Raw genomic sequence first — 25,937 nt, forward strand, 5'->3', positions numbered from 1 at the left:
CCCGAGTGGCTCTGTGGAAGGCCCCATGGCCTTCAGGCATGTACCCCACACAGAAGCAGGGCTGCCCCAGGGCGTGGGGCTGCTGAGGTGGCTGGTGGCTCTCAGAGGTGCTGACCCAGCCAGCTCCTGCTCCTTTGTGTGTACATAATTTAAATGTACATAAAATAAAATGCATCTCACCAGCATCTATTTACATATCAATTTATGAAGCCACTCTTTCTGTGTCAGATACATCCTGGCTCTAAATTAGCTAACAACTCTCTCCCAAAGTTAGTTTTGTTTTATTCCCAGCACTTCTACCCTCAACATGAATCAGCACAAGTGAAAGAAAGTTTGAGGTCTCATTTTACATTCAGTAAAAAGAGCATTTGCTGCTTACAGCTCTTTAAAACAAAAGACCTCCCCAGGGTGCAATGGCACTCACCTGTAATCCCAGCACTCAGGAGGCTGAGGCAGGAGGATCCCTGTGAGTTCAAGACCAGCCTGGGCTACATAGTGAATTCCAGGTCAGTCTCAACTACATAGTGAAACTCTGTCTCAAACAAATAAACAAAGAGAAATAAACAAAAGACCTACCTGAAATATTTAAGGAAAAAAATTCTACAAAGAATGTCATCTTTTTTTGTACTTTTTCAGTTTCTTTATGTGGGATGGGTTGAGTCAGACACACACAGCTTCTATCCTATATTTACATTTTGAAGAATTGGACTCACTTTACACAATCTTAAGATAATACCCTAATGAGGAAATTTTCTGTTTCTGGCTAACCAAGCAAGAGCAGAAAAATAATGACGGGTCCCGACTTTGAAGTCACAGACTCACATCCGCTGTGATGCACACAAATGTGTGTGCGTGTGCGATGGACTAGGTATGGATGTGCACACGGGTCCTTGCTCTTTATGGGTTTACCTCCTTGCTCATGAATTCCAGCAGTCTCAACTACATAGTGAAACTCTGTCTCAAACAAATAAACAAAGAGAAATAAACAAAAGACCTACCTGAAATATTTAAGGAAAAAAATTCTACAAAGAATGTCATCTTTTTTTGTACTTTTTCAGTTTCTTTATGTGGGATGGGTTGAGTCAGACACACACAGCTTCTATCCTATATTTACATTTTGAAGAATTGGACTCACTTTACACAATCTTAAGATAATACCCTAATGAGGAAATTTTCTGTTTCTGGCTAACCAAGCAAGAGCAGAAAAATAATGACGGGTCCCGACTTTGAAGTCACAGACTCACATCCGCTGTGATGCACACAAATGTGTGTGCGTGTGCGATGGACTAGGTATGGATGTGCACACGGGTCCTTGCTCTTTATGGGTTTACCTCCTTGCTCCGATGAACAAGTGTCCCCCAATCCATGCGCAGGGTGCGGCCCAGGTCCTTTTCAGGAGCTGCAGAGTAGCAGAAAACCAGAGCGGCCAGTGTGTGTGTTCCCAGCCAGGGTCACACAGGGTGATCTCCGCCTTTGCGCTCACCTTTCGCGTGGGTCGCGTTCCTGGTCCAGTTAGAGCCACAGTTTCCAGACGTCTTGTGCATTTTGTCAGCGGCTTCACTGTGTAAGTGGCCCCCAAGTGCAGAGCCAAGCACAGCTTCTGAGCACAAATGTACGTGTTCAACGAGGCTCATTCAGGTAGGGGCTGCAGGCTGTTAGGTGGAGGTTCAAGGTTAATACATCGGCAATAACTATTAAGGTGTGTGGGTTTTTTTGTTTGTTTGTTTGTTGTTTTGGGGGTTTTGTTTTTGTTTTTGTTTTTCTTGCAGTACTGGACTGGGGTTTGAACATAGGGTTGCTCTATTTTTTTTTTTTAATTTTAAGTTTTGAGATAGGATCTCACTAAGTTGTCCAGACTGGCTTCAAACTTGCAGTTCTCCTGCCTCAGCCTCCCAAGTAGCTATGATTACAGCCATTTGCTATTGCACCTGCCTCATAAGGTGTCCTAACACATTCTCATTGGCTTGGTACATGCATGACTATCCCATCAGGTGGCTGGTACCACTGGTGGTAGAAGTAGTTCTCATACATGGGACAGTCCTGCATGCATCGTGAACATGTTAAACAGACACACACAAGGTTTTTGTATTAATTAATTGGGGAAAATGCCAAGCATTGTCTGCAGAAAACTAACCCAGTGTTTTCCTTAGGAGCATGTTCTGGTGCTTTCTAACTCCGCTGCTTTCTGTGACTTGGTAGGATGACAGTAATCAGCTGTGTTTGTGCACACATACACAGATACCCACGTTTTTGTTCCATCTGGAAATGAAATTTCTGTAACCAGCCTTATTGATCTCTTGTTGCTTAGGATTTTCCTCTCTGGCCTCAACTTTTAGGAGCCTCTGCCTGGGCTGTGTCTTGGGTGTAGTTTGTAGAAGATGAGGCCTGGGTATTCTGGCTGTAGAGATGGAAATGTCCAGGAATGGCACTGCCACTGGAGGCCCTGGCGCTTTGGCCAGTGGCGGGACGGTGGCCCCAGAGCAACTCCCCTCCTTCCAGGGCTCCCTGAGAATCCTGAACCCCACCAGCTGGGCAGCCTCCTGAGTGAGTGGGTGTGGCCCGGCCTTCACTATAATTCAAACTAGTTTGAAATTCATTGTTGATATGTAAAAATTTGGGGGTTTCCCACAGACCCCAGGAGTCTGGACTCAATACTGCACCATTGACAGCCTGGTCCCGTGTCCCCAAGTCCCCACGTGGCAAGTAACTGGGCGGAGCAGCAGCTTCTGTAGGGGGCAGCTGCTCTCCATGGTCCCCATGGTCTTGTCGTTCGCCCTGTCCCACGAGTGTTGGGACGCAGATGAGGCTTTTTAGGTCAGTCTCCCTTCAGATTTTGCCAAGTCTTGGCCCAGGCCCCTTGGGCAGGACCTCGGGAGTGTGTATGCTGCCTGCGCAGGCATCGCCTGACAAGGTGCCGGAGGACAGGCGGGGCTGTGGCCAGGACTGGGGAGGCCTGCAGGGAGCCCTTGGGCAGTGGCCTGACTCGCAGGGCTGCCCTCAGGTGGCTGCTTGTCCACAGCCGTGCGGAGCTCGGCAAGAGCACACCTCCACCGAGAGTCTGACGGAGCGCATCCTGGAGAGCTTCGCCTTCCTCAACGCCGACCTCGCTGCCGACCAGCTGTCCCTGTTTGGGGGCTCCCAGGGCCCCCGGTGAGCACCCCGCGCCCTCTCCAGGCTCCCTTGGCACCACCGCCCCTCAGCCTCCCGGCCCACCGTGTCCTTGGCCCCGCTATTCATGGCGCCTCCTCTCCCCTCCCCGCCTGTGCTGGCTACCAAGGGAGTGACAATGGCCTGCCCGCCCTCAGCTTCCTGCTCCCGGAGCCTAACAGTAACAGTCCGCGGTAGAGACTCCCTGACCTTGACTTACACACCACAGTGACCCGAGCTCACCCGCTAGGACCCTGTCTGGTTTGCCTGCGGCACCGGCCGCCCCAGCACACGGGGCCCGAGGGCCTCTCCTGCCCCCACGTCTCCCAGCCCGAGCGCAGCCTCCATGTCCCCTCACCTCGGCTCACGCTGCCCCTCCGGGGTGCCAGCCTGACGCCCTTCCTGATGGCAGGTGCTGGCAGGGCCTCGGGTTTGGTCTCTGTCCAGAACTTCACTGACCCCTCATGCCCCGAGCTTGTTGCACTGCACAGAGGAGTAAACCGAGGCTCAGATGTGTCCAGTTAAGGAGATGGGATTAGTTTGAACCTCAGGTTTCTGAGTCCAGATCGTCCCGCCCAGCCTGGGTTCATAGGCCCCGCCTCCCCAGCGCTACCTGTGTTGCTGCCCCTCCTGCTCCTTTCTTTGGCTCTTGGGTTTTCTTCTGTTTCACCCCGTCTCCCTGGGACCCGGGTTGGCCTCCCTGATCCCAGGCTCTGCAGGGAGGGAAGGTTGCCTCTACCCTCGCAGGCAGCTGAACTGCTAACCAGAGTGGTCTCTTCTCCACCCAACTCAGAAAGGACAGGATGACACCCCCGCCACCATCACTGAAAGTGTCACCCAGGGAGCTCACAGCCGGTGCCCCGGAGCTGGATGTGCTACTCACGGTCCACCTCCAAGTCTGCAAGGCCCTGCTGCAGGTGGCTGGGTTGGGCTAGAGCTGGAGTCCTCTTAGGCTGGGCCCTGCAAGGCAGTGGAAACAAGGCAGGAACAAGGAGCCGCCCCCTGAGAGCCAACATGTCCCCTAAGAAGGTACAGGCAGGGATGAGAGTCACCATGTGGCTCCTACCCAAGCCCCAAACCAAGGGCTATGGCTGTGACTGTCATTTGTAGATGCCAGGACCCAATCCAAACTGGCTCGGCCAGCAGGAGAATGTGTTGAAAGCCTCAGAAGTGGGCTTCAGGTCCAGCTGTATCCAGAGGTTGAAATGCCACCATGACTGGGTCCCTCCCTCAGTCTCCCATGGTTTGCAGTGTATTTTGGCTGTGCTTTCAGGAAAGCTGGTCCCTTTGGTGGCAGAGGTGGTCCCCAGCAGCTCACTGATCACTGCCCCTTCTTAGCTCAGCTTGGTGGAAGGGATCTCGGGGTGCGAAAAAGGAGCCACCACTGGGATGGAAGGGACAGGCATGAGGCTAGGTCATAGCACAATGGTGGCACTCAGAGGCCATTTCTGGGCTAACCTGAAACCTCACGGCCACTTGCAGAAACTGGCCTCACCTAATCTGTCCAGGATGGTCAAGGACTGCCTTGTGGAAGAGGCCACACAACAAAAGCAGGTTCTGGAGGTGCTTTCTGACCTGGATTTTGAGAAGGCCAGCCAGGCGACGTCCGTGGAGGAAAGTAAGTAACTGCCAGGAGCCCCCCTGTGCTCGGTGGACGGCACAGGGCAATGGGGCCAGAGTCCCAGCTGCTCCCCCAACCCACGTGCAGAGTTGCCGACCTGGTCGGTGGATCAGAGACCTGGGGTGGATCCGAGGTGCACTGTGAGGGAGGTGACCGTCTTGGACTAGCAGGAGCCTCCGTCAGCCGTGTGACTCTGGGCATCCACCTCTCAGCCTCAGTGTCCTTTCTACACACTGGGTGGCCACTGCCTAGGGTTCAGTGTAGTAACTGCCAGGCCACATTTGGGGTATACAGCTGGCCCACAAAGAACAGTGCCTGTGACCCCAGTTCTGCCTCTGGCCCTGAGGTGATCTCTCTCTGATGCCCTGTCCGTGAGGAGCTGGGGACAGCTGCTGCCCCTGAGGCATCGTGGGGCCCGCAGGCTGTGACCTGGGAAAGGCGCTCGGAGCCCAAGCTCCTCGATTTGTGCCACATGGATGTGGCGGGAGGGACCCCGCATAGGTCACACCTGACCTCCTGACCTCTCAGGTCCCCTTCCCCACCTCGCTGGTCTCTGAGTCCGGATTTCAGTCCTCCCGCAGGCCTCTCGCAGGAAGGGCTGCCTGAAACTGTGGCGGGGGTGCACCGACCCCGGCGGCGTCCTGACCTGCCCCGCCACCAGGCTCCTGAGCCAGCTCAAGAAAACGTTCCTGCACAGAGTCCGTGGGAAGTACCCGGGACAGCTGGAAATAGGTAGCTTCCTCCTATCCCGTCCTGTCCCACAAGAAGGGCTGGGCTGAGCTGGGGCCCTCAGTTTCTCCTCACGACCCCTCCCTCTGGCCAGTGTGCCGCAGGCTACTGGAGCAGGTGCTGAGCTGTGGCGGGCTGCTCCCTCCAGCCGGGCTCCCCGAAGAACAGACCGTCACCTGGTTCCAGTTCTACCGCTACCTGCAGAGGCAGAGTGTGTCAGACCTGGAGAAGCATTTTGAGCAGCTCACCAAGGAAGGTAGAGCCAGCCAGGCGCTGTGTCCTCATAGCGGAGTTCCCACAAAGGAGTGTCCTTGGGCCCCACTCTGTCCCCCTCCTGAAAGCCAGGCAGTTTCCGAGGTTACTTTCCGAACCTCTTTGGTTTCTCCTCCAGCTGTTGTTTTTGAGAACCCACATTGAATAAGATTGCACATTCAGCTGACACAGGGGAATAAACCCCAAGGGGGGGTGACTTTAAAAAGCACAGGGGGAGAAAAAGCAAGGACAACTACAAAAACAAACAAAAAGAAGAAGAAAAAAAACACATCTGTAATCCCTCCTACTCAGTAGGCTGAGGCAGGAAGATTGCGGATTCTGAGTTCAAGGCCAGCCTGGGTAACTTAATGAGACCCTGTCCCACAAAACAAAAAAAAGGCACAGTCAGAGTTGGGTAGGAGGGTGATGCTTGGCTGGCCAGAGTCCCTAGAATTTGGGGTGTCAGCTTTGTGCATTTTCAGGATGTATCTGATCCTCTGCTAGAAAGCCTCCCAGTTTGGGGAGGTCCCCTGTGAAACCTGCCAGGTCAGGGCCCTGGCGATGCCTCCGTTCCGGGAGCTGCTTCTCTGCAGACCATGGCAGCCATGCCGCCCAACCCTGAGCTGGAGCCCCGGGCCGCTTCCTCCCTGTCTTCCAGTCACACTCATCGAGGAGCTGCACTGCACCGGGCAGGTCAAGGCTGTCAGGAAGCTGCAGGGGAAGCGGCTGGGCCAGCTCCAGCCCCTGCCCCAGACCCTGCGTGCCTGGGCGCTGCTGCAGCTGGATGGGCCCCCAAGGGTGTGCAGAGTGGCCGGCTCGCGTCTGGCCAGTGCAGTGAGGAACAGAAGTTTCCGGGAAAAGGTACAGCGTGCAGGGCAGCGGTGGGTGTGGAAAGTTGGTGTTCTTCATGGACAAGTGCAGAGCGGGTGACCGTGGCTGTGGCCGCTGGGAGAGATTTGGGGGTAGGGAGGCTTAGAGGAGGCCACACAGGACCTCGAGGCAGGGGCTGCCGGGCCACCTGAGGAGCACACTTGACCCTGACTGCACACCCAGGGTGCTCAGCTGTGCCCTCCTGTTTTAAAGCAACGTGTCGGGTTGGCTGCTGAGACGTTACCAGCACAGCGGATGTCTTTTTTAGTCTCCATGCACATCCTCTTGGTGCCAGCTGGCAATGGCTCACTTTGTCCAAGCCATTTGAACCAAGAGATCGGACCCCTCTGCTGTTTCCGGTTCTGGGTCCGTGGGACTATTCTAACTTTCAGGTGACAGCCCCTGAGGAGGGGAGGGGAGGGGAGGTTGATGGTGGGGCCATGCTCTGTACCTCGGGCTCGGCTGCAGACTGGAGAGGAAATCGCCAGTAACACTGCTGACGTACCCTGGAGCACTTTCCCTTGTGGTGGTGGTGAACTACTTGGACTTCTGAACACTCATAAAAGCAGACAGAATGGCACAGTGACATGTACCAGCCGTCCAAGTCCAGCCTCCATCTGTCAGTCCATCCCACCCCGTGGTATTTTTGAAGCAATCTCAGATGTCCTAGTCAACTTGTGAATAGTTCAGTGTGTGTGTGAGTCAAAAGATAAGAATGCGTTTTAAAATCCTTAAACTACAATACCATTATTCCGTCTTTAAAAAGTTAACCTTTTGCTCCTTAGTATCATCTATTCAATGGTCGCATTTCCAGCTCTCCAATATCGTAGCATAGCAGTTTGTTTTTGCTAAACAGATTTGCATAGGCACAGTGATTGGCTGGTGTCTTAAATTTCATTTAACCTGAGGTTCCAGCTTTTTTCCCCTCGCAACCCACTTGTAGAAGGTGCTGCATTGCCCACTACAATCTTGGCTGCTGACTATCTAATAGAGTATAACATATTCCTCTGTCTTCGATGGTTCCTGAAAGTGAGTGGCTGGCCTTAAGAGGCTTCGCTGGTTTACTTTGGTTTTCTTGGTGCAGGTATTTCGTGCACCTCCTCACGGTGGAGGCCCCAGGTACCTCGAGTTTGGGACGCTGTGTTCCCTTAGCAACAGACACATCCAGCAGATGTGTGACATCTCCACTGCTGTCCCAAGGGCTCTGTCCAGTGTCCTGCTTTGGGATTTTGGCACCTTACTCTGGCCTCCCTTTTGCCAAGCGGCCTTTTATTTTTGGGTGCTCAGGATGGGACCCTGGGCCTCATGCATGCTAAGCACATGCTCCACCGAGCCACACCTTGGCCCCACAATTTTTTTCAGAAAGAGCCACGTGCAGCTGGAGAGTCAGCCAGGTCCCTCAGCACCAAACCTGTGCCCGGGCCCTGTGACCTCACTCCTGTGGTTGACAAGGTGGCCACATCTTCGTTGTGGACACCGGGCTCCCCTGGGAACAGCACACCTCCCCCTGCCCTTAACTCCTGATGCACCTGACAAGTGGCAAAACAAGCGTCAGCCTCACTGTGAGCCGTGGTTCGGCTGTGGTTGTGTGAGGGTGGCGGGGTCAGAGCTGGGACCAGGGAAGGGAGGATGAGGGACAGAGACATCCTGGTCTCCAGGCCAGGGCAACAGCCCTGCCCATTTTGAACCCACGAGGAAGTCTCCCTTCGTGTTCAATTCTCTTCTTGTTCTACACCAGATGTGTGGCTTCTCTGATTTAGCATTTTATAGGACAGCAATCTGGGAAAGCCTTTCTGAGACATTATCAGACAAAAAGAGCTTTCCCCATTTTGTTTCTGCCAGCCCCAGGATCAGGTCTGGGGCTAAGGTAAGCCCTGTGGCACACATCTTGGGCATGCACTCCCACCCGGAGACTGCCAGGCCCATCCCTGGCCTTGTTTGGAGATGGGAAGAGCTTCCTTCCTGCTGGCACTGGCAGGCACAGCCCCAGCCACGAGCTCTGCTTTGTAGGGCCCCGCCTTCACTCTGTCCCTTTCCTCCCAGGCCCTGCTCTTCTACACCGACGCCCTGACCGAGGGCGACGCCAGACTCCAGCAGGCCTCGTGCATGGCGCTGCAGCAGCTCCAGGTGCGTCCTCGCGGTGGCTGACGGGCACCTTAGAGTGATTCACTGGGACTAAACAGGGGAGCACAATGGCCAACAAGCGGTACAGTAGCCCTCAACAGACCCCGACAGCAGAGGCCCCCTAGCGCGGATCCAACATCTACTAGACTGGGGGTGGGGGCACAGGTGGCCCCAGGGCCTCACTTCTGAGCCCTTGGGTTATTTGCTTTAAAATTCTCAACATACTCCAAGTATACCAAACTCACTGGGAAAGAAAAAAACACAGAAACGTGAGTTACTCATCATTCTAGCATTTAGCAATGTCAACAATGTTGACATTCTGGCATATTTCCCTTTCAGGGAGTATGCAAGCATTTAAAATGGTTGATCACATGAAACAGGTGAACGCCAGGTGCAGTGTCCCCGCTTGTATTCCCAGTACTCTGGGGAGCTAAGGCAGGAGGCTCCTAAAGTGAAGCCTAGCCTGGATAATACAGGGACTTAGCAAGTCCTTTTCTCAAAAGGTGGGGGAGCTAGGGGTGTAGCTCAGTGTGAGGTTTCAGCCACACAGTGCTGCACGCACACACACTTGTACATACACACAGTTTAAAAAGTGAACAAAATAAGAACTTTTTGTGTTAGGCCAGGAGCTCTTTAGAATTCTTCGAGAAGTCTATCAAGTGTAAACCTTAATTTAACTGACTTATCTGCTCAGAGAAAAAATAGGGTTTTTATCCATTCTAAAAATCATAATATCGTTATGTGCATTTTTGTGTATAACATTTTCAAAAAAACTTTTCAGGGTTCTGGATTCCCTCCCTAGGCTGGACTCCCCAGGTGTCTGTCCAGGGCCAGAAAACACAAGCAGCTCTGAGACTCCTCAGGGCTCCTACCAGCACCCCTGCAGAAGCCCCCTTTACCTCTACCTCACCTGCATTTGGATGTGTCATTTTAAGACACGACTGCCCTCAGGTTAAGGAGGGGCATGCAGTACTTTCTGAGATGAAGGGAGAGGGTATCCCAGGAGTGAGTGCCTGGTTAGGGTCAGCAGCCCAGTGGGAGGTAGGAGCCCAGCAGAGGGCGCTGTGGGGCAGGGCCTAAGGGACGGCCACCTCCTGTGGGCCCTGGTTCTCCCCACAGCTGCCAGCGAGCGGGGGTCAGGAGAGCCAGCAGGAAGCAGCAAGATATAGGAGTTCAACTTGAGTCTTTCAGGTGCCTCACTAGTAAGTGTAGGGGCTGAAGACTCACCGCCAGAGGTGCTTCTGTGGGGCCTGGGGCCGCTTGGGCGAGTCTCACAGGACTGACAGAAGTGGATTCTACTTCCTATTTCTTTTTTTTCCCCCGCTTCCCTCCATCTCTGTCTTTCGTGGTGCTGGGGATGAAAGCCAGGCAGGTGTGATACCACGGAGCCACACTCCAAACCTGCTACTCCTTACCTAAAATGTCCAACGGAGCTTTGTTTTCCTAACCTCACACAGGGCATTGAAAGCATCGACCAGATTGCCAGCCTGTGCCAGTCTGACCTGGAGGCCGTGCGAGCAGCAGCCCGGGAAGCCACTCTGTCGTTTGGTAGAGCATGGGTCTCATCTAGCACATGGGGTCCCTGGGGTTCTTAGTAGAGGCCGCCTGTGGCCCTCAGACCTTGAGCAGACCCTGCACGGGGCAGATGTCCTGCACAGCAGCGTGGCAAGTGCTTACTCTTCACTTCAGTCACGGTGCTCGGTGAACACAGAGAGGCGAGGAAGGGCTAGATAGCCCGGCAGACTTTGTCAGACTGTCACCGCTGTAGGGGGTGGCTCAGTCCACAAGTCGCCAGGTGGGAGACCCCCAAACTCTCATGTCTTAAGTACTAAGGTCACCTTGGCCTAGCACAGCAGGGCACCAAGGTGGGAGACAATCCCCTGACAGATTGTTCACTTTTCTATTTCAGGAGAAAAAGGGCGTTTAGCTTTTGAGAAGATGGACAAACTTCGCAAAGAACAAAGACAAGACTTTTGCCAGGAGGCAGATGTTGAAATCACAATATTCTAAAAAGCCCCAGCGGATGAGCCCAAACCTGGTTTACAGAATTTCCTTGCTACTGCCCAGCCCAGCACAATGCAGGGCTTTTGTGCTCCCCAAGTGTGAGCAGGCCAGAGCCTGAGGCTTGGAGCACCCACCCACAAAGCCCCGGGCACAAGTGGCGCTGCGGGAAGCAGAGCCGGGGACACAGCATGCCCGAGGCTGCAGCCCGCCACTAAGCATTCCATCTTCACCTCCAGGAATCTATCTGAGCCTTCTCAGGATGCAGCTGGCGCCAGCCAGCCACGTACAAAAGGGTTGAGGCCAGACAAGGCCTGGGACTGTGTGTGTGTGTGTGTGTGTGTGTGTGTGTGTGTGTGTGTGTGTGTGTGAGTGTGTGCGCGCGCGCGCGCGCGTGTGTGTGTGTGTGTGTGTGTGTGTGTGTTCACATGTGCGCATGCGCATGCAGCACAGCTTCCCAGTACTGAGGAGGTGGCTCGTGGGCCAGCTGGCGGGCTGTGCCGAGACTGGTGGCTCCGTCACTCTGGTGAGCTGGAGAAAGTGGGAGGCCCAAAGCCAGGATTTCTATAACCCACACTCGGCCTGGCCTACAGCCCAAACGCCAGCGGAGCTCGACAGCGAGCCTTCTTTTCACCATGTTCAACGGCATGAAGCAAAGAGGACAAGAGTGTCCAGGCTGTCTGCTGTGGCCCTGTGAATCGAAAGGGAATCCAACTTTTGAAACACGTCAACTATGGTCAATTAAATTGCTCTAGAAGCCAGAGCTGGGTTGAAGAAAGATTCCACTGAAGAGCATGTTGTTTTAAAGAAAGAAAATTTGTTTCCTGTATAAGTGTGTTTTAAAAAAGAGTCCTGTGTCCTGAGATGCCCGTTAGTAAGGTGGAGCTAAGTAGGGATTTGAGCGCTGCTGTCAACAATGGCATTGGAAAGCTTTGTAACTTAAACATCTTCATTTAAGCTTCCTGTGTATATATTTTGTGCCTTTGGTTTAACTTAGTATTTATTTGCCGTGTTCATATGTTCTAAGTTCCGAAATTACAATTAAAAAGTGATTTTAATGGTAGTTTCATTTCACCTGAATTCCCCAGCCGTGTGCCGGGGGAGTCAGCCCTGCATCCTGGTGCCCACTGCGTGACATGAGAGGATGCGGGTAGGTGGCCTCAGCCTGTCCGGCTCCCAGGCTGCCCTCTCCCAGTGCACGTCTATCCCGGAGCTCAGCCTTTTGCCCCCCTTGATTTCTGTCCCGAAGTCATAAATTTAGATCTTTTTGTCCCACACTGCCGTTTTCCACATCTGAACCCCAAGGGGGCGGTGGACAGACACACTGCTGCCAGCGCCCAGGCTGCCCGGCGATCTGAGGTTTCGGGGCCACAGCAGTATTTGTGTCCCTGCCCTTGGGGCCCTGCTGGGAGGTCACAGCCCGGAACCTTGGAGGATGGGAGTTCTTGGCTATTTTTGCAACACTGTGCAAATCTGAAACTTCAGAACAGGAAGTCAGAACATCCCTTTGGGGAGATTTATTGTTTAGTTTTATCCACAAAAACCTATACTAATTCTTGCATATTTTTAATTTCAAGGTCCATCCTCTATCAGGTGTGACTGCTACTCAGACAGCCATACAGAGACACGGGACCACTGTGTTTGACAGGCAGCTGGCTAAGGTGGGCTGTGAGGTTAGACGGGGTCCTCCAACCCCTCGTCAGGTCCTGTGAAGGTAGCCCAGCACCCTATACACTCAGGGGTGGGATTCTGAAGGCCATGGGTGGAGGCCTGAACTGGTCAACGAACACTCTCCAGCCCGGGCACTCAGAACCCCAGGAGAATGCTGACCGCTTCACCAACGCATCTAACACACATCAGCGGGGATGGAGGGGAACACTGGCCCGCTCTGGTTCAGGTCTATTAAGCAAAGGAATGGGAAGCACCTCAAAGCCATGTTCTTTACAAAAAAAAGTTTTTATTGCAACTAAAATGCAAACCCATCATTTATATGGCAAGTTGGAAAACTGTACAGTATAACAGTTCTGTGAGGTCACAGAAGACCCTGAGACACGCCCCCCACCCACCCAGTCATGCGTCCACGTATACACACTCCTGAAAAGGTATTATACCGAACACCTCACTTTTTTTGTTTTTATTTTTGTAAAAATGGTTTATTCCATGGCCATTGTAAAAAACAATGGCCAGATGAGTAAATATTGGCTTAAGGCATATAGCAGAGCAGCTCGCTACCTCTCTAACATATGCATAACGAGATGGAGAGCCATCTGTCCCCAAGGACAGGAGCTGAGACCAGGACAGCCACCGGAAGGCTGCTGTATACACACCCAGACGACTATGCACAGATACAGGACTTTAAGAAAACAAGCCCAACTCAAAAATGCTTGCAGCCCGGCACCGAGCCGTACCCACACCTCACCAAGGCTCTGCCGTGAATGTTCCCACTCTGTACTGGCTTCTCCCACGTGAAAGGCAAAATGTGAAAATGCTGGCAAGAGAGCAGCTCAGGAGCTACAGCTGCCTTTTTGTTTCTTGTTAAAAAAAAAAAGCCACCGAATGTGGAGGTCTTCAATTCCTCTGGAGGAAGAGTCGTGAGCACCATCAGCCCCCACGGGGCTCAAGGGCAGGCAGACACCTCGGGGCAAGGCGAACCTTACGGATATGGGGCAGGCGCAGGCTGACTCCAGGGACCGTCACCCGGGTTGTTCCAGGGAGGGGGCTCCCGTGGCTGCCGCTTCCACGCCACGGTCTGCTCCAGGAGGGCGTAGGCTTGGGGTGGAAGAGGCCGATCCCAGAGGAGGGCGGGAACCTCGCCTGCCGAAATGTCCAGAGCGTGAGGTGTGCATATGGCCGGCCATACCCTTGGAATGTCTGTTACAGCGAGCCCGGCTGGACAGGGTGGGCCGGGCCTCGCCAGGAAGTGACCAGAGCGTCACGCCAGGAATTAGGCCATGATGTGCCACTGGAAAACATCACTGCTCTCCTTCAGCAACAGCCTTAGGAACCACAGCCACGTGATGGTCAGATCACGCAGAGGGGGACCGGACTCAGACACGGGCACATTAGTAAGCAGGAACCTAAGTTTCTTGATTCAAGCACATGGTATCTCATGGGGACACAGAAGGCTGTACATGCATTCTAATACACACAGGGGAAGCGGTGACTGAGAACAAGATTCTAGCGGATAAGGGGGGAGGAGAAGACCCGGGACAAAGTCATCTCGCATCGCGTATCTTATTAAATACCCAAGTGTTCATTATATATTATAGCACTGTTCTATCTTCACACGGTACCCACAACATCACTACACAATGACTGCTTACGACCATCCTACTTCCCAGCACTGGGCTCACGCAGCAGGCTCACGGCAAAGTCTTGCATTCCCAGTACTACCTGAGGATTTATTATTGTACTTTTTTGATAAAGCCCCTGATGCAGGCTGACATCAAAAAATTTTAATACATTATTGGTTTAAGAAAATGCTAGTGCAGTATGGATGCCCTTGGGGGGGAAAATTAAAAATAAATAAAGAGTGGAGAGGCAACATGGAGACCTCCAGGGGGAAGGTGGTGTGTGGCCCTCCGGTACTCAGCTGGGAGAGCCACCACCCCCTGTGACACCAGCACGGTCCTCTCCTTCGCTCTTTCCAAAAAATTGTTGTGGCTCCAGGACTCACAGAAGAGGAAGGGGGAGCAAAAGGAGCGGGGGACACACACAGCCCGGGGAGGGGGTCTGAGTGCAGAGCAAGCCCTTCCGGCCCGGCTGTCTACAACGGCTGTCCGGCGGCCCTTACCTACCGCAGCAGGCCTACGAGCAGCGGCGGGCACTGGGTGAGGTGGATGGAGGAGGGTCAGGTTATGTGTTGTTGCGGTTGAACAGGAACTGGAATGAAACCAAACATTTTGGATGAGTCCAGACCCACACGGCAGAGCTGCGTGACTCGTGCATGACCCCGGCCACTCCCACCAAGGGGGCCACCTGGGGGATTTGGGTATTTTTCCAATGACCTCCTCCCCAAAAGTCACCCCTAAGGAAAAAATGTTTGCATTCTACTAAACCATCCGACACACTCAAAGATGGCCACCTGGAAAGAGGTACAATATTTCGATGGATGAAAAAAGCCCTAGGAGACACTTTCCATGGTTGCTAAGGCTGTCACACCTCTCCCCTTCCCGTAACAGCAGCACACTTCTAAGGTGTGCAGTTTTACCAAAACGGCACCTATTCTCTAAATGACGTGGAAACCATGAGGTAAAATGCCAGCAGCCAGCCTGGGGCGAGCCTGACCCTGAGCAGGGGCCTGCAGGAACGGGGCGATGAGGGCCGGTGCATGAGCGAGATGGCTGTCACGGGGGCCGGGCGGTGGGGAAATGAGCAGGGACACCCCGAGCGGAGCGGAAGTTGGGCTGTGTTTCCAGAGGTGCCCTGTCGTGTTCTCTTCTAGGAACAGGAAAGCTCGCAGGCACTGTCCAGGCTCAGGGTGCACGCGGAGGGGGCCGCAGTGTCCTGACCCTCTTCTCCAAGGAAGTGTACATTCGTAAAAAATTGGGGTTCTTTCCCTGGGAAATCAAAAATAAACTATGTATCTCATTATACCACCTGGTAAGGGTACAAGAAGGTTTTGTAAGTGCCTAGTCTTTCTTTCCAGAAATAACAAAAAGCTGCTTTTTATAAAGGTTAAAAACAACAATGTGTTGTAATTCTGTTTTGTCAAAAACAAAGAAACAACAAAAGAAGAGAAAGCGACAGAGAGAGAGGAGGTGGAGAAGAAGAGAGGGAAGGAGGGAGAGAGAGGAAGAGAGACGCGTATTTGGCATTTTCTCTACTTACTCCTGAATAGGTTAAGGCCCTGAGATTAGACTCTTATATTCTTGGGACCACAGGGCTCCTTAAAACCCCAGTGCAGCAATCCTTACTTCTCTCTTTAGCCCTTCCACAGTTGCAGACTTGAAACACCCTTGATCCGTGCCTTCTGAGACCGGCTCAGACGCGCCGCAGCGGTGCGTCCTAACACCGAGCTGCGGCCAGTGCTTCCCGCGCTCGCTGCGCCTCGCCGTGGCCGTCAGTGGAAACACACCCTGTAGCACAGGTACGCGCCGGCCGTGAGCACCGCGGCCATGCACACGTGGACCAGGAAGGGCTTCCAGGGCGGGGGCGCGTGCTCCTGCTCCTCCGCCTCCTTGGGTGGCGGCGCCTGGCCCTGGGCCGGGAAGGCGGCTTGGGTGTTTCGCAGACCTCCGCCCGCCGTCCGACTTCTGATCTCAGTGTCTTGACTCCTGTGGAGGAGGAGGGAGACGGGTCAGTCACCTTGGAAGCCACAGACGCAAGGACACTGCTATTCTGGAGCCTTCTGCGCAGGAACGTGATGGTGACGCTGACCCGGCCTCAAGCCAGCCGCCCTGAGGCCCACTTGTCACCCCGAGTCCCCTGCGCCCCAGGCAGCCCGTGTGCCTGGGAGGGTGTGGGGGCGCCCGGTAATCAGTGAACATGCGGCTCAGCCCCTGGCGCGGGCGGTGTGCGGTGCTCCCACAGCCGCCAGTCTCCTCTCCTGTCCGGGTGCCCCAGCTGTCTGCTTTCTCACCGCTGCCAAGTCTGCCACCCCCAGGTGTGTGTGCTTGTCTGAGAACCGCTGCGAGTTACATGTGGGGCGCGCCCCACTCCCGAGCCGAAGCGCACCACCTACACTTCCCTCCAGGAAGGAGGCACCAGGGCACTCCCAGCCATTCTTCAAGCTTCCCGTCAGCGCCTCTTCCCACAGGCAGCTTCTCTGACCGCCTCAGCACCCTCCACAAAACACCCCAACAGGCTGGCTACAGACCAGACACGCTCCACTTTTATCTCAGCACTCTGTGCACCAACAGGTGCTCAGGGAGGCCTGTGTCCGTGTAAGGAAGCAGAAGGCAATGAATTTAATCACAAGGTCCCATGGGGACTGAAGCTGGGTGGTCCCTTGGGTTATCCCTGGGCGAAAGGCCCTACTGTTAGGCTGAGCCAATTTCAGTGAGCACCGCAAGGTGGCGCTAGAGCCCAGTGAAAGCAGGTGGCCGCCTCCAGCCACCCTGGACTGGACCGGAGAGGGCACCCTCCATCCAGACAGGGGCAGCTCTCCAAGGGGGTGGCAATTCCCAAGGATGTGGACGCAGGGCTTGCAGAGGGGGAGGCTGCAGCCCAGGTTCTCACGACCAGCATGTATTTCTTGCTCTCAAACCTCACATTACCTGTTCACGCCGCAAGGGATACTTAAGGGGGCTCTGGTTTCTTCCTTGATGGGGCCATCTTTATCCTCCGCTGTCTCATCCTTTACCCACTGGTGGTTTGAGAAGAACTCCTTGCATTTGCCATTATGTGGCTCCGGGATCCGTTTGGGGGGCCGGGGAGGAGGGGGCACGTGCTCGGGTGGGGGCTCCAGGTCCTCGTGGGAAAGCTGCTTCCACTGATCCTTGAAGAGCAGAAGGAGCCCATTAGTGTTCACTTCCGGCCGACTGACAGGAAACCCACCCTCCACAGGTGAGCTGTGCTATTGGGTCGGCAAAGGGCCTTCGACTTCTCCATCCCAGTCGCACACTTGGAAGCTTAAACCTTTGGAAAATCAAGTCTGTGTCCAGTCAGTGCCTTCTAGGTGAGCACTTCAAAGGCAGAGTTGGGACTCGGTGAACGTCTAGGCAACTTTTCAGCTAATTTAAATACGAAGGACAGCTATTTCCTCGGACACCTGACAGAGAGTGAAATTGCAACTGACAGCCCTCTTCAAACACAAAGCTAGGGTCGGGTGTGTGGCTCAGCCTGGCACGCAGAGGCCTGGATTTGGTCCTCAGCACCACAAAACAAACAACAAAAAGACAAAACTGCAACCCCTGCACTTGGACCTGGGGGAAGCAAAGCTGACCTGCACCGAGGAGTCTCCCATGATGAATTTGGCACCTTCGATCACAGCCAGGTAGGAGAAGCGCAGCTGGTCGGCTGTCTGGATCAGCCCCATCCGGAATTTCCTCATTTCCAACAGCACTTTCTTGATGTCCACGGACGAAGGGTCTTTCCTCTTGTCCATCTGAAAGTCAGACAGGAGACAAGACTAAGCCAGCTCCAACTCTGGTGCAATGCAAGTTCACACTTTCTGCAGGAGAAGCGCTCTGGTTTCTAACCAGGAAAATCATGGAGGGGCAGGCAGAGGAATTCCAGAAAATGTGGCAAAGTTGGGACCCTTTGGGTAACAGGGCTGAAACAATTTTGAACAAGGGAGAAAGCCTCTGGCTACCTGGATCCTACTTTAAAATTGGAAGCAGCCTGTAAAAAGAGCTATTTAAGGCAAAGCCACGTTACTGTGCAGAAGTTGTTAAAAAGCAAGAGTCAAAGCTTGGTGTAGTGACACATGCAGGCGTCTCAGAACTTTGGGAGGCCGAGACAGGAAGGCCACAAATTCAAGCCCAGCCTGGGAAACTAGTAACTTTATAAGACTGTCTCAAAAATAAAAACTAAAAAGATGCTTGGGAAGGTTTTTTTTTTTTTCCTTTTGGTACCAGGGATCGAACTCAGGTCTTTGTGCTTGCAAGGCAGGTGGCAGAACCACTGAGCTAAATCCCTGGCCATAAAAACTAAAAAGAAAGGGCTAAGGATGTAGCTCAGCCTGCAGGCTCTGGGTTCAATCCCTAGTACTGAAGAAAAATAAGAAGCAAAGGTCCAAGCTAGTTGTTGCCTGAGGAATGCACACGTGGGGACAGCAGACAGACAGCTGTGGCCGGGCAGGGTGGGGATCAATGCGTCTCTTTCTTGGCGCCTCAGAGGCTTCCTCACCAGCAAGAGGCAGGTGTCAGCCAGACAGAAGGTCCCCGACCTGCCGATGCCGGCGCTGCAGTGCACCACAATGGGGCCGTGCTCTGCGCTGAGAGACCCCGACTCGCGAACTTTGAAAAGAAAGTTCAGGAATGAGGCTGGTGACTCAGGGACTCCAAAGTCAGGCCATGTGGTATAGTGGAAGTGTAAGATCTCTCGAGTTTCTTGAGTCTGAAAGAGAAAAACATTCACGATGCTGCGAAGAGTGACACATCTGTACAGAAACGTCACGAAACGCCAAGTGCATGACCCAGCTGTTTGCTCTGTCCAGCAAACCTCTTGTGCTCCGTCTGCATTCTGTTCACCCAGCGAGCACGCCTCCAGAGCTTCCCAGAAGGCACTCTTCACGTCAGGTTTGCAAATGATAACAAGCCCGACACGGGTCTGCCACACAATCCCCAAACACACTGCCACGTGGGGCCACGTATTCCCGACACCCCTCTGAGGGCCGCCCCGCACCGCCACACACAGGGCCCCTCTGCCCGGCCATGCAGCCAGGGTGGCGGAAAGCACTGGAGACAGCTGGCCCTTGGCACACCTCAGGACCATGCAGCCTCAGCCTTTCTTAGCCGGCAGCAAGGTCTCTCTTTAACTATTAGCTGAGCAACAGGGACCCCATGAGCTCTAAAGCAGGAGGTGAACCTCACCCAGAAGCTGAGCCCACGCAGCAGCACAGCCCAGTGGGCCCCACTCCAGGGCGCCTGCTCCTCCTTCCCTGCTGACTGTTGCTGGACCACTCCCCAGGCAACATCATGGTGCTGCACCCAGGGGGCTGATTCCTGCCCACAAGTGACCTCCTGGAGCCCTGCAAAGCCTCAGTGACATAAGAGATGGAGACACATGGTGATGTCCCTTGCTCCAAGTCTGACGGCCCGAAAGGAAAGGCCCGGACTCCAGCCTGGCCAGTTTGGGTTCACGAGCTGCTGGCTGGCCAGCTCATCTATTCATTTTGGGGGGTTTTTTTCTTCTGGTACTGGGGATGGAACTCAGGAGCGTGCACTTGTGAGGCAGGCAGGGTGCCACTGAGTGAAATCCCCGGTGCAGCAGGTCTATCAGGGTCCCCCAGGGCTGTCTGAGCCCTGTCTACTCCTCAGAGTCACGGCTCCTGCTGAAGTTTTCTGAATGCTCACGGGCAGGGCCTTCTGGGGCGTGGCTTCTTAACACAGTGCCCCACCATGTTCTAAGACCATCTTGCAGTGACAGCAAGCAGCTGGTGTTACAGATCCTACAGCAGATGAATGGAGGCCTCGCTCAGAACACCTCCACTGGCGGAGGAAGAGGGGTGAGCCCACAAGGGACGCTGGGTCAGAAAAAAGGTAGCACGCTGTGCTGGCACTTAACTTGCAGGCCACCACTTCAGTGCTTCACACCACAGTCGCACAGGCAAGGACAGGTTGCTTTTACTTGGGAAGCTGCCTTTTCCCCAAGAAAAGGGGACAGAGGAGGAGGAGGAGACACGCATGACCTCCCGCTTCCCAGGCACCCTGACCACCCATGTGCAGGTGAGGACCGTCCCCCAGGGAAGGGGCCGCCCAGGCAGCACCCCGCCGAGTATCTAAGTGCACAGCACACTTACTGTAAGGTTTTCCAGTTCTAGCTGTCGGACTGTATAATATGACTTGATGTCTTCTGAGATCAATGTTAACTTCAGATTTGTGTCATCAAAGATCATCTCTTTTTGTTCTTTTTCTGGCCAGTACTGTGCACATTTTAACTAGGGAAGGAAATAACACTGGGTTATTGTAAGCAATTGTTTTCTTAGACAGGAGGCTTGCGGCGCATACCATGGCTCTCTGACAGCGTGAAGCCGGAGGCTCCGTGTGTGCAGGACAGGGTCAGCACCTCGGGCTGCCTCTCGGGAGAAGGGGAGTGGAGATGCTGACCAGGCTGCTGTCACCGCCTGCCTGGCACCTCCTGGCTTCCACAGCAGTGGGCCACCACCGGGCTCTAGCTCACCAGCTACGACAGATGCTGGGCGGCACAAAATGTTGTGCTTCTCACCAAGTGACTTTATGGGACCTTTTCTGACATTAGCAAGACTGGCTCGAGCCCCCAGCACAGCGCACAGACACCTCCCCCAGGAAGAAACCTACGGGCAACGAAAACAGGTCTGAAGACACTGCTGGCTGAACACTTCCAAAAGGCTGAAGGCTGGGATCAGATGCAAACTAATCTAGGGCGTCCTGAGGGGCTGGGGCTCAGCTTTGACTTGGTTTAGTTCATAAAAATACTTTGATGCTCTCCCTTGATAACTTCAAAAACTACTTAATGATCTTGATTTAAATGCAGATCACGAAAGCTTTCTTGAAAATCAGCAAACCCACAAAGCCTTGGTTGCACCGGAGGAAAGGAATGACTCGCATTCAGTGGCATACTCTGCATGAACCAGACAGGCAGTACACAGATACTTCTACCTGTGCTGATCGTGCTGGATACACAGGGCCGGCGGGCAGGGCTACACGGCCAGTCTGCCAGCAGGACCACGGGAACCCAAGGATGGCAGTGCGTGTGCTGCGGACGGCTCTTCGGTAAGCGACACTTGTAATTCACATGCATTGACCCGCTGGCTACCCCTCTGGGCAGGGGACAGCACGGGTGAAGGGCACCGCTTCGTGGCCGGGCCCAGCAGTGACAAGCTAGACAGTGGGGAGTGTGCGGGGGCAGATGCTCTGGCCACGGGACTCCGAGGCTGGCCCAGGTTACAAGAAAGAGGAGGGCCCCGTGGGGGCCCCAAGTACAGCGATGCTGGCCCTGTGCCCAGGAACCGGCCACACTGTCTGGGGACAGAGGAGAAGCTGAGCAGCTCTTGAGGAGGCTGAATCCAGAGTCGCAGATGCCTCCTCATCCTGCTCTCCTGAGGCTGAAAGCTGGCCCCAAACAAAACTAAATCGAACAGCAGAACAGGAGAGAAACTAATGACGAAATCCCTGGGTGCGATGCCAATGTAGCAGCGAGCTCCACAGCCCCAGGACAGATGCCAGCAGGCTTTCTTGAGGCCCAGCAGTTCCTTTGAAAGGCCCGGCCTGTTCCCCACACTGATCCTGAGCCGCCACTGACGAGCCCCTCAGACGGATCCACCTGTCCACGCGGGCGCCGTCGAGAGTAGGACTTCAGGAGAACTGAAAGATGCATTTCGTCCCACCTTTCGACCGTCAGACTTTGTCTGTCAGCTTTTCTTTTCTTCTTTTTTCCAGTACCAGGGATTGAACTCAGAACCTCGTGCTTGTGAGGCAGGCGCAGCACCACTGAGCTAAATCCCCAGCCCTCGACAGTTAGACTTAGTAACACTTCAAGATTCCAGAAACAAAGAGTCTGACCTGACAGCAGAGAGAGAAGGAAGTAAAATGCAGAACGGCTGTCGCTACAGAGGTGGAGGCTGGCACTTCTCTCCTCATGCGCAGGGCAGACGAGCTTTTACCTGTCTCCCTTCCATCCGGCGAACACCGTCAGAAGCAAATGTAAAGCTTCATCTTGTGAGCTGGGTAAACACTAAGATTATGGAGAAATTCTGGCATACAACCAAGGACCGGTCGATCAGTATTTAATCTGAAGAACTTCCTAGGCACGGTGGCAGACACCTATAATCAGCTACTTGGGAAGCTGAGGCAGAAGGGTGGTGAAGTTTAAGGCAACCTGTGCAACTCAGGGCGATCCTGCCTCAAGGTGAAAACAATAAAAAGTAAGCAGAAGATCACTGCTTCTCACTGACACGCTGACACACACGACCTGAGCAGGAGACTGACTCTTAGTGCAAAGCGGTCCACAGGGCTGAGGGTGTAGCTCGGTGGTAGAGGGCTAGACGGCGATACATCTTCAGGACCCTCCTTGGCCCACCCCAGACAGGAATGTGGCACTGCCAACATGCTGGTGTCACCAGAGTCCCCATGTCCACCACGAAGGCAGAGTTTAGCAAGAGCCCTTGGGGACTTTCAAAGCAAACAGCGAGGCAACCTTAAGAAGAACTCATGCGAGTCATCTGCGTGGTCCTGAAACAGATGATTTGGCTTCCCCAAAGAATCCTTAACACAGAGAATGCAGCGGGCAGAGTCTGAGAGATGTGTGAACCCTAAAGTGCCTAACGCTAACCCAAAACAGTGTCTTGTGCGTGAAGGCACCTGAACTCCAGCGGGCCGTGTACTGCAGTGGCAAATTCAACAAGCCCGGCTGACTTTCCCTGTGTAAGCGACACCTCGGCCCCATGCACACAAGCACCTCCATGTTGACATGTCTGAGGTCAGTTTTAAAACTGAACCAATGAGAACTTTGGCCATTTGGATGACCCCAAGAAAACACCAAATCACCTGCACAACGGGTTTCCAGGAAGCACACACAAGGTCCTATGAGGTAACAGGCAGGTTTCCCAGAAGCAGCAGCGGGACAGCCTATACTATTAGGTGAAGGAAGGGGACCAGCAAGCAAATGTGCACCAAGGGAAGTCTCAGCAAGCTGCCTGGAGTGCAGGCTGCGGGGACCCTTTAGTCAGGAGAGCTCCTCAGAGTTCTTCCCAGCCGCCCTTTGGGAGCGGAATGCTGATGCAGCATTAAAAATGTTGATGCCAAAGAAACTTGAAGACTCAAACCATATTCCTTCTTCCTTCCTTCCTCTCCCTCTCCCTCCTTCTCCCTCCCTCCCCCCCCCTCTCATTTTTTGCAGGTACTGGGTATTGAACTCAGGACCTTGTGCTTGCGAGGCAGGCATAGGGCCACGGAGCTAAATCTCTGGCCCCCCATACACTGTTTTTCATGCCAATTTGTATGCTTGAATAGCCCTGCGAGCCGTGGAGTAGTCACCAGGGAAAACAAGAACTATCGCCCATCTTCAGGGTAAACTGCAGCAGAGCCACCATTCACGGCTTTCATGGCCGAAACTGTAACCCCGGGGCAGAGGCGGTGGTCTATTTATGGGCAACCCTGGGTGTGAGACAATAGGCACAGGGCCTGGTGACGAAGTGCCCTGTGACAACAGTTGCTAAAGCAAACTGTGCGCTAACAGCAAAGAGCCTTACTGCAACTTCCAGCAATAAACAAATCAGTAAATAAAAGGCAAACCCTACATCTGATGGTTTCTGAGTAAATATGTTGGCTTTAAATTCCCGACCTTCCATATCATCTAGAGCAGTGGTTCCCAGTCAGGGCAACCTGCCTGCAGCAGACAGTGGACAGGGAGTGGAGCCCAGCCAAGGAGGGATGCGTGACCGCCGCTTCGGGGGCTGGGGTGCTCCTGGGTAGTGGCCAGGACCCTCCTCCTCCACAGTGCAGGGCCCAGTCGAATGCCAGAAGCCCAGAGGGGAGCACTTGCTATTTCGACAGCACACGTGTCGGGCTGCCTGCAGCGTGAGTGCAGGCCGCAGGACCCCAGTGGTTTGGGTCTTTATTCGTAACTGCCGACAGCAGTGGTGCAGGACAGGGGCTCGCTTTACATCTCTGTCTCCACGTTTTACTCATCAAGCCGCAGAAGCAGAGAGAAAATAATGAAGTCACTTTCACCGAAAAAGTATTTCCTAAAATAAGAAGCATCTCTTCCTCAGCTGAACATGGAAGCAGGATCCATATCCGTTCCCACAGCGCAACGTACACATTCATGTTTCACACTGTGGGCAGAGGCAAAACTGTGAACCTGGGAGCTCCTGTGTGCCCTGTCCTGGGAGGGCTGCTTCTGTGAGGGATGGTGTGGGGAGGGAGAGCGGGAAACAGTTTCGCAGTCAGTGCTGCAAGGGAAGTTCCCTGGGAAGAGCTCCTTCTCTGCCCTTATACTTTTCCCGCTCCGGGGCCGCGCCTGGGCTCCCTTGGGGGTGGCTTCTCCGGAGGCCTCGAGCTCTCTGGAAGGCTGGAGGCGGCCAGGACAGCTGAGTGAGCGGTGCTCCGGCTGGCCCCAGAGGGCACAACAGTGCCGGGACCCGGCGAGCCCCGGGGACGTCCAGTCTTCTGCTCCAGCCTGCAGTTCCTGATGGGGCCCCACAACCATAGCCCCCCTTCTCCTGGGCTTCACCTTTGAGGCTGGAACCCCCAGGCATGCTGGCAGAGCCTAGGGAGGGATAAGGAGCCCGCTGGTGCTGCTGAACGCCAGCCTGGGGCCCTGCCCACAGCGTCCTCCTCCCAGAAGAGAGGCTGTGAAGGGGTAGGCACGGGAGGGAGGAGGGCGAAGGGAGAACGGCTGGGCGACGGCCTGTAGCAGCCTGGGGGTCAGGGACGTGGGACGCAGGTGGGCGCTGTGATGGAGACTCTTGGCCCAGGGAAGAGGTTAAGAAAGAAAGCTCGTCCTGGCTGGAGGCGGAGAGTCGGGGGTGGGGGGAGCAGGAGCAGACGCACACGCTTCTGCAAGCCACACCACGTGACCCCGAGAGCAGCGGGCAGAGGAGCAGGGTGGCGAGAGGGGGCAGATTCAAGAGTAGCGAAGAACTAGAAATGATACAAGCCCTGAAGGGCACCTGTCTGCACCCAGAGACAGCACCACAGTGACGCACCGGGGCCTTTGAGGGCACAAGTCTGACCCAGGGGCGGCCGTTCCCACGGCTGGGCAGAGCCGCCTGTGTGTGTCACCAGGAGGCACACGGCGCCCGGCCAAGCGAGTGGGTACGAGGAAGACGGACCCACTGAAGCAGCGCTTTTCAAGAACTACGTTGACCCAACTGCTAGACCACCATGACTTCGGCTCAGAAAGTGCAGGGAGAGCGGCACAGAATCACGCATCAAGCTCTGTGAGCCCGGTGTGTGAGCCCGGGTAACGAGTCGGGAAAGCTTACTCATTCCTCCCTTTTTATTCCTTTAATTGACTTGCTTGCTACAAACATGTATTGATATATTGTTGCTTCAAATTTTAAGTAAAACAAGAAAAGGAAACCACGTGAGGGAAGTACAGAAGAGATAAGAGACTACGGGAACTGCGATGACAGCGTAAGCGCACGGGCAGCACACAGTGCGGCGGGAAGAGGCGCTCACTTACCGATCCCTTCTCCATCACCCGGTTGAGCATGACCACGCCCCTGCTCCTCTGCTCCCACACCATCTCCCAGAAGTGCCCGCACGTATTGGGCAGAGGGCCCTGCAAACACACAATTCCACAGCGTGTGACAATCATTGCAAGTCGCCAGCTCCCCTCGGCGGGTGTCGGGTGACAGTGCCCAGGCAGCAGTGGCCTCTCCCTGCCCAGGGAGCGGCCACAGCAGCTCTAACATCTACCAGGCAGGGAGAGCTGATTCTCGCCGCTTCGGCCTCCCGTGTGGGCAGCCGGCCGTGGGGCCCCTGCCTAACAGCAGATGGAAAGCGGAGCAGAACCGGGCAGGGCGGGGCGGGGGGGACGGGGCAGTGATCGACGGCGAGGCTCTTGGCGGCTCCCTTCCCACTCTGACCACTGAGCATCTCGC

At 54.4% G+C, this 25,937-nt stretch overlaps 2 protein-coding genes across 10 annotated transcripts in view; one reads left to right on the plus strand and one right to left on the minus strand.

The window, feature by feature from the left end:
* The window catches only part of Ripor3 (RIPOR family member 3), a 64,926-nt gene extending 53,823 nt beyond the window's left edge, over positions 1 to 11,103 (plus strand). For 2 of the 5 annotated variants that reach the window (XM_010618220.2, XM_010618222.3), the window contains 9 exons: positions 3,002 to 3,150; positions 3,941 to 4,064; positions 4,630 to 4,765; positions 5,339 to 5,500; positions 5,592 to 5,753; positions 6,408 to 6,610; positions 8,663 to 8,746; positions 10,201 to 10,291; positions 10,653 to 11,103. In XM_010618220.2, the coding sequence (XP_010616522.1) occupies positions 3,002 to 3,150; positions 3,941 to 4,064; positions 4,630 to 4,765; positions 5,339 to 5,500; positions 5,592 to 5,753; positions 6,408 to 6,610; positions 8,663 to 8,746; positions 10,201 to 10,291; positions 10,653 to 10,753 (1,212 nt within the window). In that variant the 3' untranslated portion in view covers positions 10,754 to 11,103. Of the gene's footprint in view, positions 1 to 3,001; positions 3,151 to 3,940; positions 4,065 to 4,629; positions 4,766 to 5,338; positions 5,501 to 5,591; positions 5,754 to 6,407; positions 6,611 to 7,981; positions 8,182 to 8,662; positions 8,747 to 10,200; positions 10,292 to 10,652 lie in introns of those variants that run through there. The other 3 variants (XM_010618221.2, XM_010618223.1, XM_019206652.1) reach the window with 3 other exon arrangements.
* A 1,596-nt stretch (positions 11,104 to 12,699) lies between these two features.
* Ptpn1 (protein tyrosine phosphatase non-receptor type 1) overlaps positions 12,700 to 25,937 on the minus strand; it is a 63,223-nt gene continuing 49,985 nt past the window's right edge. The window contains exons 4-11 of one of the 5 annotated variants that reach the window (XR_779060.3): positions 25,517 to 25,615; positions 20,151 to 20,288; positions 18,536 to 18,745; positions 17,631 to 17,792; positions 16,963 to 17,183; positions 15,822 to 16,020; positions 14,542 to 14,626; positions 12,700 to 13,558 (exon numbers count right to left, since the gene is read on the minus strand). Coding sequence is in view for 3 of the 5 variants with exons in the window: in XM_010618226.3 (XP_010616528.1) it covers positions 14,600 to 14,626; positions 15,822 to 16,020; positions 16,963 to 17,183; positions 17,631 to 17,792; positions 18,536 to 18,745; positions 20,151 to 20,288; positions 25,517 to 25,615 (1,056 nt within the window). In the remaining 2 variants the exon portion in view is untranslated. Of the gene's footprint in view, positions 14,627 to 15,821; positions 16,021 to 16,962; positions 17,184 to 17,630; positions 17,793 to 18,535; positions 18,746 to 20,150; positions 20,289 to 25,516; positions 25,616 to 25,937 lie in introns of all 5 variants that reach the window. The other 4 variants (XR_779059.3, XM_010618225.3, XM_010618226.3 and 1 more) reach the window with 4 other exon arrangements.

Source organism: Fukomys damarensis, unplaced genomic scaffold, assembly GCF_012274545.1.
Source record: "Fukomys damarensis isolate Sample0158 unplaced genomic scaffold, DMR_v1.0_HiC HiC_scaffold_22, whole genome shotgun sequence".
NCBI classification, from domain to species: Eukaryota; Metazoa; Chordata; class Mammalia; order Rodentia; family Bathyergidae; genus Fukomys; species Fukomys damarensis.